At 42.6% G+C, this 13,683-nt stretch overlaps 1 protein-coding gene across 1 annotated transcript in view; it reads left to right on the forward strand.

The window, feature by feature from the left end:
- Positions 1-13,683, forward strand: part of CFAP221 (cilia and flagella associated protein 221) — a 112,537-nt gene that overhangs the window by 36,454 nt on the left and 62,400 nt on the right. Inside the window, exons 7-8 of the mRNA XM_019629251.1 lie at positions 1,189-1,292; positions 13,064-13,223. Of these exons, the coding sequence (XP_019484796.1) occupies positions 1,189-1,292; positions 13,064-13,223 (264 nt within the window). The remainder of the gene's footprint in view (positions 1-1,188; positions 1,293-13,063; positions 13,224-13,683) is intronic.

Raw genomic sequence — 13,683 nt, forward strand, 5'->3', positions numbered from 1 at the left:
TCTCCCAGGTAGACTGGCACTGGGCAGGTGAGGAAGCAGTCATGATGGGAAGAGTCCCCAGTCAGCCTCGGTCTGCATGGGCACCACTCAGAAGACAGGGTAGGAGCTGGCCTGGCAGCTCTGCTCCAACTGATCACAATCACGTTGCCCCAGGAGTGTGAACTGGGGAATGTGAGAGGGGAGAGCCATTGGCCGGGAGGTCCTCATCTGAAAGGTGAAGAGGTAGAGACAAGCTGCTGGGCAGGAGGACGTGATGGGCCTGAGGGCACAGGAGTTATGAGGTGGAGAAGGGAAGAGACACTTAAAGAAGGAGCTCAACATGATGCTGTTAAAAGCACCCAAATAACCTGCTCCAGCTCTGTGGAGAATGCCAATGACAGCTGGAGAGCTCTGCTGCTCCAGGTCTCACTCATCCTGCAAACTCTAGCTGACCTGGGAAGGGCCTGTTTGAAGGAGAGGACATGAGGAGACACTCAGGGCACTCTGAGAAGTGCCACCACTGTGGCAACTCCTGTGATGCTGTAAGCAACAACTTCAAGCTTACCCAGAAGTTGACCTTATCTTGGGTGGGACAGCATTTCTGAATACACAGACCCTTCCCAGGTCCCCTCCTGGTTGTTGGACTTCTAACTAAATAGTCTCCGGCATGTTTCAACCAAACACAACCCAAAGTGTAGTTTCTTCAACACGGCCTGGTTCCAAGCTCTGTAAAGGCTAGGGCTGGCCAGCTTCTGTAAGACCTGCTTATTCCACGGTCCCCGGGTTCCCTATGGCCTGGTGTGTGGCAGAGATGCCTTTCCCTGTGACTGTGAGTATCTAATAGGATAAGCCCACAGTACTCGAGACAGCAGGACAGAGGTGTTTGGAGTGTGGACACTCGGGGTAGTCAACCGCTGCTAAATCCTGGTCCTGCCACTAGCTAGCCATGTCACCTTGGGCAGAACATGTATGCTCTCTTGTGCCTCAGTTTCCTCACCTGTCAGTGGAGCGATCATAGTACCACCTCATAGGATTAGAAAATTGCTATCTGGGAAGTGTGTAGGAGAGCTGACACCCAGGAATTATTGTATTGGTGTTGACTGTCATCATTGTTGTGGTTATTACATAACTCAAGTCTCTATTTTTTGATACCAAAAGAGCTCCTTATAATGAAAAATGATATTTTCCATTTTTCTTTTTCCTTTGCAGCAAAAAATATGTTATTCCTTTGCAGTGCAGCTGCCCTGTAGACTTTGAATTTCATATTACTTTGATTCAGGCTCATCAAGCCTTTACTATTGAGCCAACATCAGGTAAGGAGAGTCAAGATTTCAAGTTTCCAATTTCCTTAGAGAAGTAGAGCAATGGTTCTCAACCTTCCTAATGCCGCGACCCCTTAATACAGTTCCTCATGTTGTGGTGACCCCCAACCATAAAATTATTTTTGCTGCTACTCTATAACTGTAATTTTGCTACTGTTATGAATCGTAATGTAAGTATCTTTTTGTTTTCCGATGGTCTTAGGCGACCCCTGTGAAAGGGTCGTTTGACCCCCAAAGGGGTCACGACCCACAGGTTGAAAACCGCTGCCTTAGAGGATTCAAATCAAAGAGGATTTGAAGAGTAGTTCTCAAGTTACAAAAGAGAATAAACCACATTTGAATATGTTATTTTCAAATATGTAACAGTAATAGATATTTACGTATCTGACATAATCTAAATTGTAATTGCATACTTGTGGATAAGGATACTTAGGATCATTTATGTCATGTAGATTTTTTTTCTTTCTTTTTTTTTTTTTTTAAACTGAGCCATCCTGCTGCCTTTGGCAGCTCAGCAGCAGCTCAGCTCGGGCCGTGCATCGAACAGCTGTTGCTCAGAGCTCACACTCTTGAGCAAGCTCTTAACCAACTGAACCACTCAGCCGGCCCCTCATGTAGATTTTTATAATAGTGTCCAGGTAAATTTCTGCTAAGGTCAAAAGTTGAAATAAGGAGTTAATCCATTCTAATTCTAATTTTGGCTCTTGGTACCTCCTTGGTTCTGTTTTCACCTTATACTTCAATTTCAAATAAAATGTGAATGCTGTTTCTTCCCAAGCTTTCAGAACCTTAGTTGAAGTGTCCAATGAACTGTCTCATGCATGGTGTGGACAGTCTGTCTTTGCATGCCCCAAAAGACATAGTTCCATAGCCTCAGGACCTTTGAATGTGAAATCTCCACTTGAAATGATTTCTGCTCCCCAGTTTCTGTCCCTTAATGTTTAGGCTTGGGATTTAAATATCTGTTCACAGTAGTCTGCTGTGAACACCAAAATTATGTTTTTAAATATCTGGGTAGTTACCCTTTCGTTTCCTCATCTTTCATCTTTGAAAGTGTATATTTTGTCCAACAAATGAGGGTTCAAAGCAGAAACTTTGAATTACTTCTAAATTATGAAATGTAGAAAACCAGGCGCCATTCTGAGATTTTTGAAATACAGTGTAGCTACTGTTCATATATTGCAAAAAAACAGGATTTGATTCTCTTTCCAGAGTGTAGAACTTTATTATTTTTAGGCTTTAAAAAGAAGAGAAAATGAGCGGTTACCAACATTATGCTAAACAAGATAATATTTCTTCTTTTAAGTATAGTTGATGTTCTTACAATAGAACTTTCAGTAAATTATAATAGTAACACTTAGCGACAATTATGTGCTAGGCACTATTCTATTTGAACCTCTCTTGAATAGCATTTACATTCTCTCTTGTGACCATAAACACCACAGTTACATAGTTTTATTTAAATGGAACTGGGGAGCCGGCTGAGTGGCGTGTTGGTTAAGAGCTGGCTTGGGACGCCAGAGGGCCCTGGTTTAGATCCCACATATGAGGGCTAGTGACACTGCCCTCTACAGCTAAGATGCTGAACAACAGCTCAACCTGGAGCTGGGCTGCCATGAGTTACCAGCGACCGTGTAGGCTGCAGCCCCTGCTGCAGTGGGCTACCATGGGCTACCGTGTGTAGCCAGCAGCCAGCGTGAGCGGACACCGTGAGCGGGTGTCCAGAAGCTGGCGACTGATCTGCCTCGCCTAGGAAAAGCGCAATGATGGTGCCAACTTGGGCCAGTGAAGCAACATCTTCCACAACTAGACTGAAGAACAAAAGGACAGCAATTTGTCTGTTCCCATCCTCCAATTCCCCAATAAGAATCTTTAAAATAAAAAAAATAAAATAAATAAATGAAACTAGGGTTTCACCTCCATTCTTTACTCCATGTTTTCTCCATTTCTTTAAGTTCTTTTTCTGATGTCTGAGTTTTGTTATCTAGTGGCTTGTTAACCAAAAGTTCCTGGGGGCTGCATACCTAGAGTGCTTGCATGTTTGAGAATGTCTCTCTGCTGCCTGTAATCTTGAAGGACAACTTGACTGGGTATAAAAAAAAAACCTTGGTTTCCAACTTTATTCACCTCAGAATTCTATAGACATCGTTTGAGTGTCCTGTGATTTGAATTTGCTAGGAATCCTGAGAGTGGTCTGAATCTCTCCCCATTCAAGTGGATTCTGGGTCCCTTAGAATATTTTTTTTTCAGTCTTGAAGTTAAGTAATTTATTAGAACATATATTGGTGGTGTTCTGTATTATTTTTTTCCCTGGAACGTGGCATGTCCTTTCAATCTGGAGAAAAACAACTTTCATTATATTAGAAACATTTTTAACTATTAAAACTGAATATTTTAATCTCCTACTTGCTGTGTTCTCTTCCTCAGGAGTATTAACTATGTGTGTATGTTGGTTATCTTTTTTCCTCAGAATCTATTATCTTCTTTAAAATAATTTCATGTTGCATGGATTTCTCCTTCCTACCTGCCATGTCTCTGTTTTCAGCGTGTGTGTGCGTGCATGCGTGCATGTGTGCGTGTGTGTGTGTGTGTGTGTGTGTGTGGTGTTGCTCCTTCTGATGCAATTTCTGTCTCAGTGACAGTTCCTTTTCTTTTTTTCGTTTGTTTCCTGAGCTCCTCCATCTCTCTTTTTATCTCCTTCTAGTGTTGTTCTAATATTTCTTCCTGGAATTTTGGTGACTCTTCCTGTGACAAGGTTATGTTGTTTGTAATTTCTTTAAGACTCTGGTGACTCACCTGTGTTCTGATGGCATCCTCCTATGATGTGTATTCTTCACCTGATTTTGTTTATGTTCCTTTCCTCCTTCAAAATGTATTAATTTAAAAATTTGCAGCTTTCATGCATAGTACCTGTGTTGGTTCTACTCAGCATTTTACTCAACTTTGAATAAGGCCTGCTACCAGCATAAGAATAATGTAGGAGAAGGGATGATGATGATGATGGTGGTGGTGGTGATGATAAGAGTAATAATAACTAATGTTTATATAGTGCTTACCATGTGCCAGACACCATTCTGAATGTATAATTCATTTAATACTTCCAACAACTCTTATGAATAGATTCTATTAGTATGTTCACTTTACAGATGAGGAATCTGAGGCATGGAGTGTTTAGTTTAGTTGCCCAAGGGCAGAGCAGGGATTGGAACCCAGGGAATCTGGTGCCATACTCTGTGAGCTCAAGCATGCTGGGAGAATATCTGCCATCACTGCCCTGTGTTCACGAGGGCCGAATGAGTCATAAGAGAGTCACTGCATCATCTGTTCTGTGTGCTGCCATTCTGTGGTCACTGGCTCCTTTCTTTCCCTCCATGTCACTTCTAGCCACCTTCTGAAGTAGGACCTGGGTCTAAGATGATAGAGATGGCATGGCACCATAGTTGCTTCATCAGCTCCCCTCATGCTATTCTGTGATATTGGGGTTGGATCTTTTTTGTCATGATCGCCACTTCTCCAGGGCCCAGCCACATTTGCACATTTTGTCACTTTAATCAAAGAGTAGTTGGATATGTTTTTCAGGTCTGTGACTCTTAGTTTAGGGGAAATCTATTATCCTCCTGGCTCTCAGCATGCTGCATGCCTTAGTTTACAGTATTTGGTAGGCATGCTGCTTATCTGTGCTTTGTTGTTATAGTCATTTCTCTTGTTCAATAGAAGATTTTTCCTCTCTTTCATTTGATGTGTTTTTTTTTCTTGTTGTTTTGGTTACTTTTATAGGAGGGTAGTCAAGTTAAAATAGCTTTATTTTATCATCTTTCACTAGAAATACTGCTGGGTTCATTTCTACAGGGTTTGCATCTTCCCCTGGGGGCCCAACATTATTTATCCATGCATTCATTCCAGAACCAAGTACTCAGCACCTGCTGTGCATCAGGGACTGTGATAGGCCCTGGAGTGCCATAGGAAACAAGACAGACACACTCCCACTCTGATGGGCCTGACATTCTAGTTGGGGAGAGAGACACAAAGCACACAAAGAAGGCCATTACCCAGAGTAGAAATGATTGTGAAGAAACCCAAAACATTGTGCTGTGACCAAATGATGGCTTTAGACTGGGTAGTCAGATCTGATGAATAGAGAGGCACCAGACCAGATTAGAGCTGGAGAAGAGGGTTTCAAGCAGAGGAAGCTATCAGTGCAAAGACTGTAAGGTTGGAACAGGCTTGGCACGGTTGCGTTTGAGGGAAATATGGAAACCCAGCATGTCTGGAGGGTGTGAGCAAGGGGTGGAGATTGTGAGACCAAGCTGGAGAGGCTGATGGCAACTTGAGTAGGGTAGGAGTCAGGGGTTGGCTCTGAGCTAGGCACAAGTCCATTGGAGGTTTCTATGCAAGGGAGTGACATGATCTCATTTATGTTTCAAAAGGTCTCTTAGGCTTCCGAGGGGGAAGTGAATTGGGGTAGCACAAGGGAGAAGCAGACAACCATCCTCCTTTGGAAGGGAACTGAGGCTGGCCATTGATGGGTGCTGGCCATGGAGATGGTGAGGGGTGGATGGTGGAATGGACAGGCCTTGCTGAAGGGTTGGCCCAGCTGGTGGGGTCAGGAGGTGGCTTTTGGTTTTAGTTTGAGCAATGGGTGGCTGCAGGGGCTTGTGCTACACTTTAGGCAGCACCTTGAGCTCAGCAATAAGCATTCCTATACGGTCACTTTGCCCTCCTAGGAGCTGTCTTTGTGGTGCTGGGCACAGTGCCCAATACAGTAGGCATGCAATACATGCGTGCTACGGTCATTGCTTCTGGCCAGCAAGTTATAGGGCTTGTTTTTGACAGTGAACTGCTGACCTGGCTTAGTTTTCCCCAGCATCCTTTTACTCAGACTAGTTCTCCTCAACTTTTCATTGGTATACGTAGAGCTCCCAGGCCGTTCTCATCCTGCTCCAGTATCTGCATTTTGAGTATCTGATGGACAGGGAGGAAAAGGAAAATTCCAAAACACTTCCTTTTACTACTTATTTCTAGTTCCAGTCACAAAAGCTTACTGGAGGGAGAAGGGAATTAAAGATTAAAATAAGGACTATTAGCTGTATTTGTACCATGTGTGTTTTCATCATCTGTGGCTGAGCAAGAGTTGGTTCTTCCCAGGAAATTCAGAAGTGAAATGGTAACCAAAGCCTCAGGGCTCCTATTTGCACCCTTTCACTGGAAGTCCTCAGGCCTAAATTTTAAAGTAGGCCTTTGCAGAGGCAGCCCAGTCCTTGCATCTGACCTGTAGATTTGCCTGAATTTACCACTTTTGTGGAGCCAAAGGGAAGACCTAGTGCTTTGGGCAGCGCATCCCAGTGATGTGGCCTTGTGAGGGAATTGCTAATGGGTCAAGTGTAAGTTTTTTCAAGAAATATTTCCTCTTCCTGACATTTTAATGATAATTTCATACACAACATATTATAACTTGTTTTATTTGACGCAAACATTGGGAAGGACACATGCTATGTGCCAAGCATTATCCCAAACCACATACATTATTTTCTCTTCTTCCCATTTGACAGATGAGAACACTGAGCCTCAGATAAAGTAACCAAGCCAAGTAACAGAGTCTGTGGGAGGCCAGACAAGGATGTGAGTCAGGGTCTGTGTGGTCTCTGGGGCCTTTCCTTGTCCACACACCCTGGGCAGCATTGGTGGCCTGCAATTGTCCCATTGGGTTGGCGTGGACTTTTTGTGGAGATACCCAAACCCGGTACTGGTGGCACTCATCCTTGGTTCACAGCGTGGTCTCTCCCATGCATCTCCAGGTCCAGCATAGAGAGTGACCAACTGTGTATTGCTTTGTAGCCCCTACCAGGTATATCCTTGCTGGCCACAGGCAGAGGCTGACCTGGGCCTGCACTGGAGCCGCTCCCAAGAGGCTCCAGGACCAACATACCTGGAGGTCAGCTTCAGACCATAGCAGAGCATCACCCAATTAGCCCCACAAGCAGCACACCCAAAGAGCAGTCTCAGCAGGCACCAGAGCCCGCTGGGGCAAATCCTATTCTGTTGGGCAAGTCCCCCACACAGCAACCCATAAGCTGTGGCCAAACCCCACAGCCAGTCAGCCTGAGAGTCAATCCCACCTACTAAGGGGCCAAGAGCAATCAAGACTCTAATATAAAAGGAGGGCATACACAACCCACACAAGGGACAATCCTGGAGCACCCAGCACAGGTACCAGGGAGACTGTGCCACTGGACCCCACAGGACACCTACTACATAAGGCCACCTGGCAAGAGATGTAGCAGATCTACCTAACACATAGAAACAAACACTGAGAGGCAGCCAAATTGAGGAAACAAGTATGTCCCAAATGAAAGAACAGGAGAAGACTCCAAAACAAGAACTAAATGAAATGGAGGCAAGCAACCTACCAGATACAGAGTTCAAAACAATGATTATAAGAATGCTCAATGAACTTAAGGGAAGAATAGAAGAACTCAGTGAGAACTTCAACAAAGCGATAGTAAGCATAAAAAAGGACATAGAAACCATAAAAAAGAACAAATCAGAAGTGAAGAATACAGTAACTGAAATGAAGAATGCACTAGAAGGAACCACCAGCAAACCAGGTGAAGCAGAGGATCAAGTCAGCTATTTAGAAGACAAGGTAACAGAGAAAACCCAATCAGAACAGCAACAAGAAAAAAAGAAGAAAAAAATGAGCAATAATTATGTATCTATCAATAATTACTTTAAATGTAAATGGATTAAATGCTCCAATCAAAAGACATAAGGTAGCTGAATGGATAAGAAAACAAAACCCATACATATGCTGCCTATAAGAGACCTACTTCAGATCAAAAGATACACACTGAAAGTAAAGGGATGGAAAAAGATATTTCATGAGGATGGAAACAGAAAAAAAGCTGGGGTAGCAATATTTATATCAGACAAAATAGAATTTAAAACAAAGGCTATAATAAGAGACAAGAGGGACATTACATAAAGGGATCAATCTAACAAGAGGATAAAACCCTTGTAAACATTTGTGCATCCAACCTAGGAATAGCTAAATATATAAAGTAAATATTGACTGACGTAAAGGAAGAAATCAATAGAAATATAGTCATAGTAGGAGGACTTTAACACCCCATTGTCACCAGTGGACAGATCTTCCCGACAGAAAATCAACAAAGAAACAGCAGCCTTACATGACACACTAGATCAGATGGATTTAATTGACATTTTTAGAGCATTTTACCCCCAAAGCTGTAGAATATACAGTTTTTTTCAAGTGCACATGGAACACTTTTCAAGATAGACCATGTGTTAGGTCACAATAAAAGTCTCAATAAATTTACTATATCAAGTGTCTTCTCTGACCACACTGGTATGAAACAAGGAATGAATTACAAGAAAAAACTGATGAACACACAAACACATGGAGGCTGAATAACGTGTTACTAAATAGTGAGTGGGTCAGCAATGAGATCAAGGAGGAAATCAAAAGCTATCTCAAGACAAATGAAAATGAAAACACAACAAACCCAAATCTACGGGACACAGCAAAAGCAGTCCTAAGAGGGAAATTCATAGCAACACAGGTCTGTTTCAAGAAACAAGAAAAATATCAAATAAACTAACCTTAAGGGCCATCCTAGTGGCTCAGTTGGTTAAGAGCTCGCTCAAGAGTTTGAGCTCTGAGCAACAGCNCATCCGGCTGCCTGTTGGCAGCTCACAGCCACTCAGCTCAAGGTACTGTGTTCAATCTTAGATGCGGGTGGGCATAGCCCACCATCCCATGCGGGAGTCGAACCAGCAATCTTGTTGTCAGGAGCATTTGCTCTCACCAGCTGAGTTATCCTGCCACCTGTTGGCAGCTCGGTGGCAGCTCAGCTCAGTGCAGCTCACTTGCCCATGTGGGAATCGAACCAGTGACCCTGTTGCTCAGGGCTCATGCTCTTAACCAACTGAGCCACTCGGCCAGCCCCCAGATAAGCTTAATTTTGTTGAACACATTATTCATCTTAGTTATGTTGTTGGAGCCTCTATAACTTCTCTTTTCCATAGTGCCTCCTCTAATATCTCAATATCCCTTTTCAGTCGTAGAGTATGGGTAAGACATTCCATTCTGAAATTGAGTGTCATTTTCTGATGGGTTCTGGAAGTTGTTTTTTTTCTCCCCAGGCAGGTGCACCTTGGTAAAGATCCTATGTCTTTTAAATTTAGAAAAGACCTTGCTGAAGAGTGGCAAAGAGTAAACACCAAATACAAGGTCAGAATTACTGCTAATTTGATATCATTTATTTCATGAACTATTTTGAATTCCTACTATATACAAGATGCCATATCAGGAGAAAGAAAAATTATAGTTAAGTTGGGAGGGGAGGAGGCTGATGACAAGTTAATTGTTAACTATAAACCAAGGCTGGCTGTATATGTCACGAGAGACCTCTACTAAGTGTTGGAGGGATTCAGAAGCCAGAGAGGAGAGATAACTCATCTAACTGGAAAGCTTCCTGGATGACATGGTATAATTTTGAAAAGTCATAAAGAGGACAAAGGCATTCAGTTGAGAGGGAGGAAATACCTCAAGTCTGGTCTGGAATTCTGGGTGTGCAGTGCACCTGTCTCATGATCTGCAGAGCATGAAGGTAAGAGACCTAAAGACAGTGACTGGGAGCCATGCCAGAGCCAGATCCAAACATTCAAAGGAGCTGAGCAGAGAGGGGAAAACTGATTGAAGGGAGGGTGGTCATGTCTGAGTCACCAAGGCAGCACCTGTAGGTTCAGGGAGGGGAGAGCAGAGACGGGAACTGTGGGACTGTACAACACCCCTCGGCTCACCGTGGCATGAGACATTGTTATGTGCAGGGAAGGGGCAGAGAACACTGGGGACAGGTCCATAGTGGCTGAAGCACAGGACACACAGGGGCCAACGGAGATAGGACTCGGCTGGAGCTCCATGTCACAGGGGCTTGGACTTGATGGGTAGGACTTGTGGAATCATCACTTACTGTATTAGTCAGCTGGACCTGCATCACAAAATGCCACAGACTGGATGGCTTAAATAACAAATTTATTATAACAAATTTATTTTCTCACAGTGCTGGAGGCTGGAGGCCAAGATCAAGGTGTTGGCAGGGTTGGTGCCCCCTTAAGTCTCTCATCTTGGCTTATAGATGGCTTTCCCGGTGCCTTCACATTGTCTTCCTTCTGTGTCTAAATTTCCTCCTCTTGTAAGGACGCCTGTCACATTGGATTCGGGCCCACTCTAATGACCTTGTTTTAACTCCATTACCTCCTTAGCCAGTGCCTCCTGGCTAAGGGTTTGGATTTCAACATATAAATTTTGGAGGAGCACAATTCAGTCATAACACACATATTTAAGCTTGAGAGTGGGAGTTTCCTACACTCAGTGCTACACACAGTGGCAGTACTGGGTAGGAGCAGTTGGGAGAAAAACATGTGTCTTGTTAGATATGAATATATTTCTCATACAGAATACATTTTTCTTCCTGGATTTGGAGTCCAAATCGGATATTTGAATAAATTTGTCCTTTTTTATTTTTCATAAGACAAACAAAAGAACATAAAATCATGACATCAGGAAATCTTAGCATTTAGGAAAGGCACATATTAGATTGGCATTTAAATTTAGTTTGGTGTATTGGCCAGATCCTTTGCACATGATTTTAAAAACAAAACATCAAGTGTTCTCTGTCAACCCCACAGTGGAATATTTTCTGGCTGTTTTTAAGATGAAGGTGATACAGACATGCCTCAGCCAGACCAATATGAGAGGTGAGTCTGTAATTGCCAGCATTTGGTTGACAGACAAACCCAACCATTTATTCATCTGGCAAAGTGAATGCCCATTGTGTGTAAGATTCTGTGCTAGTGAATAAGCCACAGTCTCTGCCCTCAAGAAGGTCACCATCCAGAGGGGGCACAGAAACTTTGAGAGATGCCATAGAATGTGCCAAGTTTAGTGACAGAGCTGGAACCTGTAGATAAATTGGAAATGAAGGGTAAGGAAAGGAAGAAGATAGAATGGTTCTTAGGTTTTCAGCTTGGGTGCAGGTTGGTGGTTTTAACTGAGATCTCAAATATGGAAGAAAAGTTGGTTAGGGGGAAGATGAAAAGTTTAGTTTGGGACATGTTACATCTGGGGTGACTGGAAGGCCTCCAGGTGGCAGCTGAAGGTACAAGTCTAAGCTGGAGACAGATTAGAGGTGAACATCAGAGAGTCGAGATTGAGACCACGGAACAAATGTGGTGCCCTGGGGAAAGTAAANATTTTTTAAGGCAGTAGAAAAATTTTGGATGTTCTTTTCACTTTTAAATATGAAACATACTCATTTCTCCCACCATTAATTTTTTCTAAGCAGTAAGCTATGCCTGCCTGGTACACCTTTTATAGATGTTAATGCCTGACAATCATCTGTGGCCAAATTCTGTTCACGAGCTGTGTTAACTGGCATCCCTGTTAATGGAAAAAGCAGTGTACTCCGGTTGCCTAGGCTACAGGTCCTGTGTGCTTTATGTATTAGGCCTGTGCTGGGAGCACTTAAAAATAAATCAGCCAGGTCAAGGCAAACATTAATCCTTGCTCCAGAGCTTGTTCTTATTTTTTTAAGTTAATGAGCTGGAGCAGAAGCAATAGAATGTCCTTAGTGAATGTCCCAGTGAATTGCAGATTAAATAGGTGTATTTTCTGACTAAGTAGGTGGTCCAGGTATTGGACTCTAGGGCACCAAGGTTTCTATTCAGCTGATCGCAGGTTGACTGATAGACTAGAGCTCTGGCTTCTGCTTCACTCTTCCCTGTGGCGGTATCTCAGGTCACTAATGAGCGTTATTTAGAGATTTTTGACTTCTGCTGTCAGGAAATTGACAGATACTTATTTCTGAAGCACTGTGCTAGGGATCCAGGAAGATAAAAGAGTCTGGGGCCTGTTTTCTGCCTTAGGGGCTTGCAATCTAGTTAGGAACTTAAAAACTTTGAAAGGCAACAATTCAAACAGTAGATGAGTACATAGGGCTGACAGAAGTTTAGAGGAGTTTTAGTTCCTACGGATGGAGAATGTGCAAGGCCTCTGCAGGGAGAGGAAAGACCAGATGCAAAAGGAATCATCTAGAAAGCAAAGCAAAGAGGGAAGTCAGAACATAGAACATTAGCCTTTCTCACACTTAGTACGTTGATCCTCCCCCCACATCCCCCTCCCTTATTTTCTCCCTTTTATGTTTTTTTCCCTGTTTGTTGAGCACTTACTGTGTTCCAGCTCCAATGGCACCAGAGATACAGGCAGGAATAAGGCATGGTGGGATATTTGACTTTGAAGAGAACAGTAGTCCATCCCGAAGATTTGAAAAGAATCAATATAGGGAACTGAATTATTTGGGAAGAAACTTTTATATGTGTTCCTAGCTGTTCCTTGTTGCTCACAGCATTAACATTGACATCTGGTAATTAGTTTAAAGAATATAGTTCTAGGGATTCATCTCTGATTCACTAATGCTGATTGATATGTATATGTTTATGTAACTGACACAATCAGATAATTGTTATAAAGGATTAAGTTAGTAGTTGGTAAATAATATCAGTGTAAATACTCAGAAGTTGATTCATGTGTATTTAATGAAAAGACTGTATAAATAGAATAGAAATATTTTTATTTATCTTGGGAAGAATGTGTGTGTGTGTGTGTGTGTGTGTGTGTGTGTGTGTTTTACTGGACTTTGCAGTAGGGAAAGTATCATGTTTTCTCACGTCTTTCCTCTCAGGAATAATTCCAGCGAATGGGAAGATGAATGTGACTGTGAAGTTTACACCCTTTCAGTATGGGACGGCACAGATAAAAATGCAGTTATGGATTTCACAGTTCAACTCTCAACCCTACGAATGTGTCTTTACCGGAACATGCTACCCTAACATGGCTTTAAAGTATGGCAATTTTGGAATGTCTTAGTTTATTCTTAAAACTTAAAAAAAAAATCCAAGTCTTCTTTCCACTCTGTTTTTGTTCTTTCTTGTAACAGAATGCCATCAAAACCTTACTTAAAATACATTTTAAAATATAATGGTAATGCCTAGGATATCTCTAATGTTTGTAGCAGTAGTTGCTTATGCCAAGAGGGGACGAGTTGACTGAGAAAAAAGGGCTTGGGGAAGATACCTTCTTTCACTGATGACTATTGGTGTGCTGTTTGAATTTTTGATCATATGTATGTATGACTATCTACTAAAAAATTTAAATCATAAGGCCAGAGAAACACAACTCTTTTCAAAGTTTCAGTATCACATTATGATTAATTGAGAACCTGCTCTGTGCAGTGTCTGTTGCAAAGCCCCATAGGAAATGGTCCACGCCCTGAAGATACCCACAATAGAGGAGCTGAAATGC

The sequence above is a fragment of the Hipposideros armiger genome, unplaced genomic scaffold (assembly GCF_001890085.2).
Source record: "Hipposideros armiger isolate ML-2016 unplaced genomic scaffold, ASM189008v1 scaffold_833, whole genome shotgun sequence".
NCBI lineage: Eukaryota > Metazoa > Chordata > Mammalia > Chiroptera > Hipposideridae > Hipposideros > Hipposideros armiger.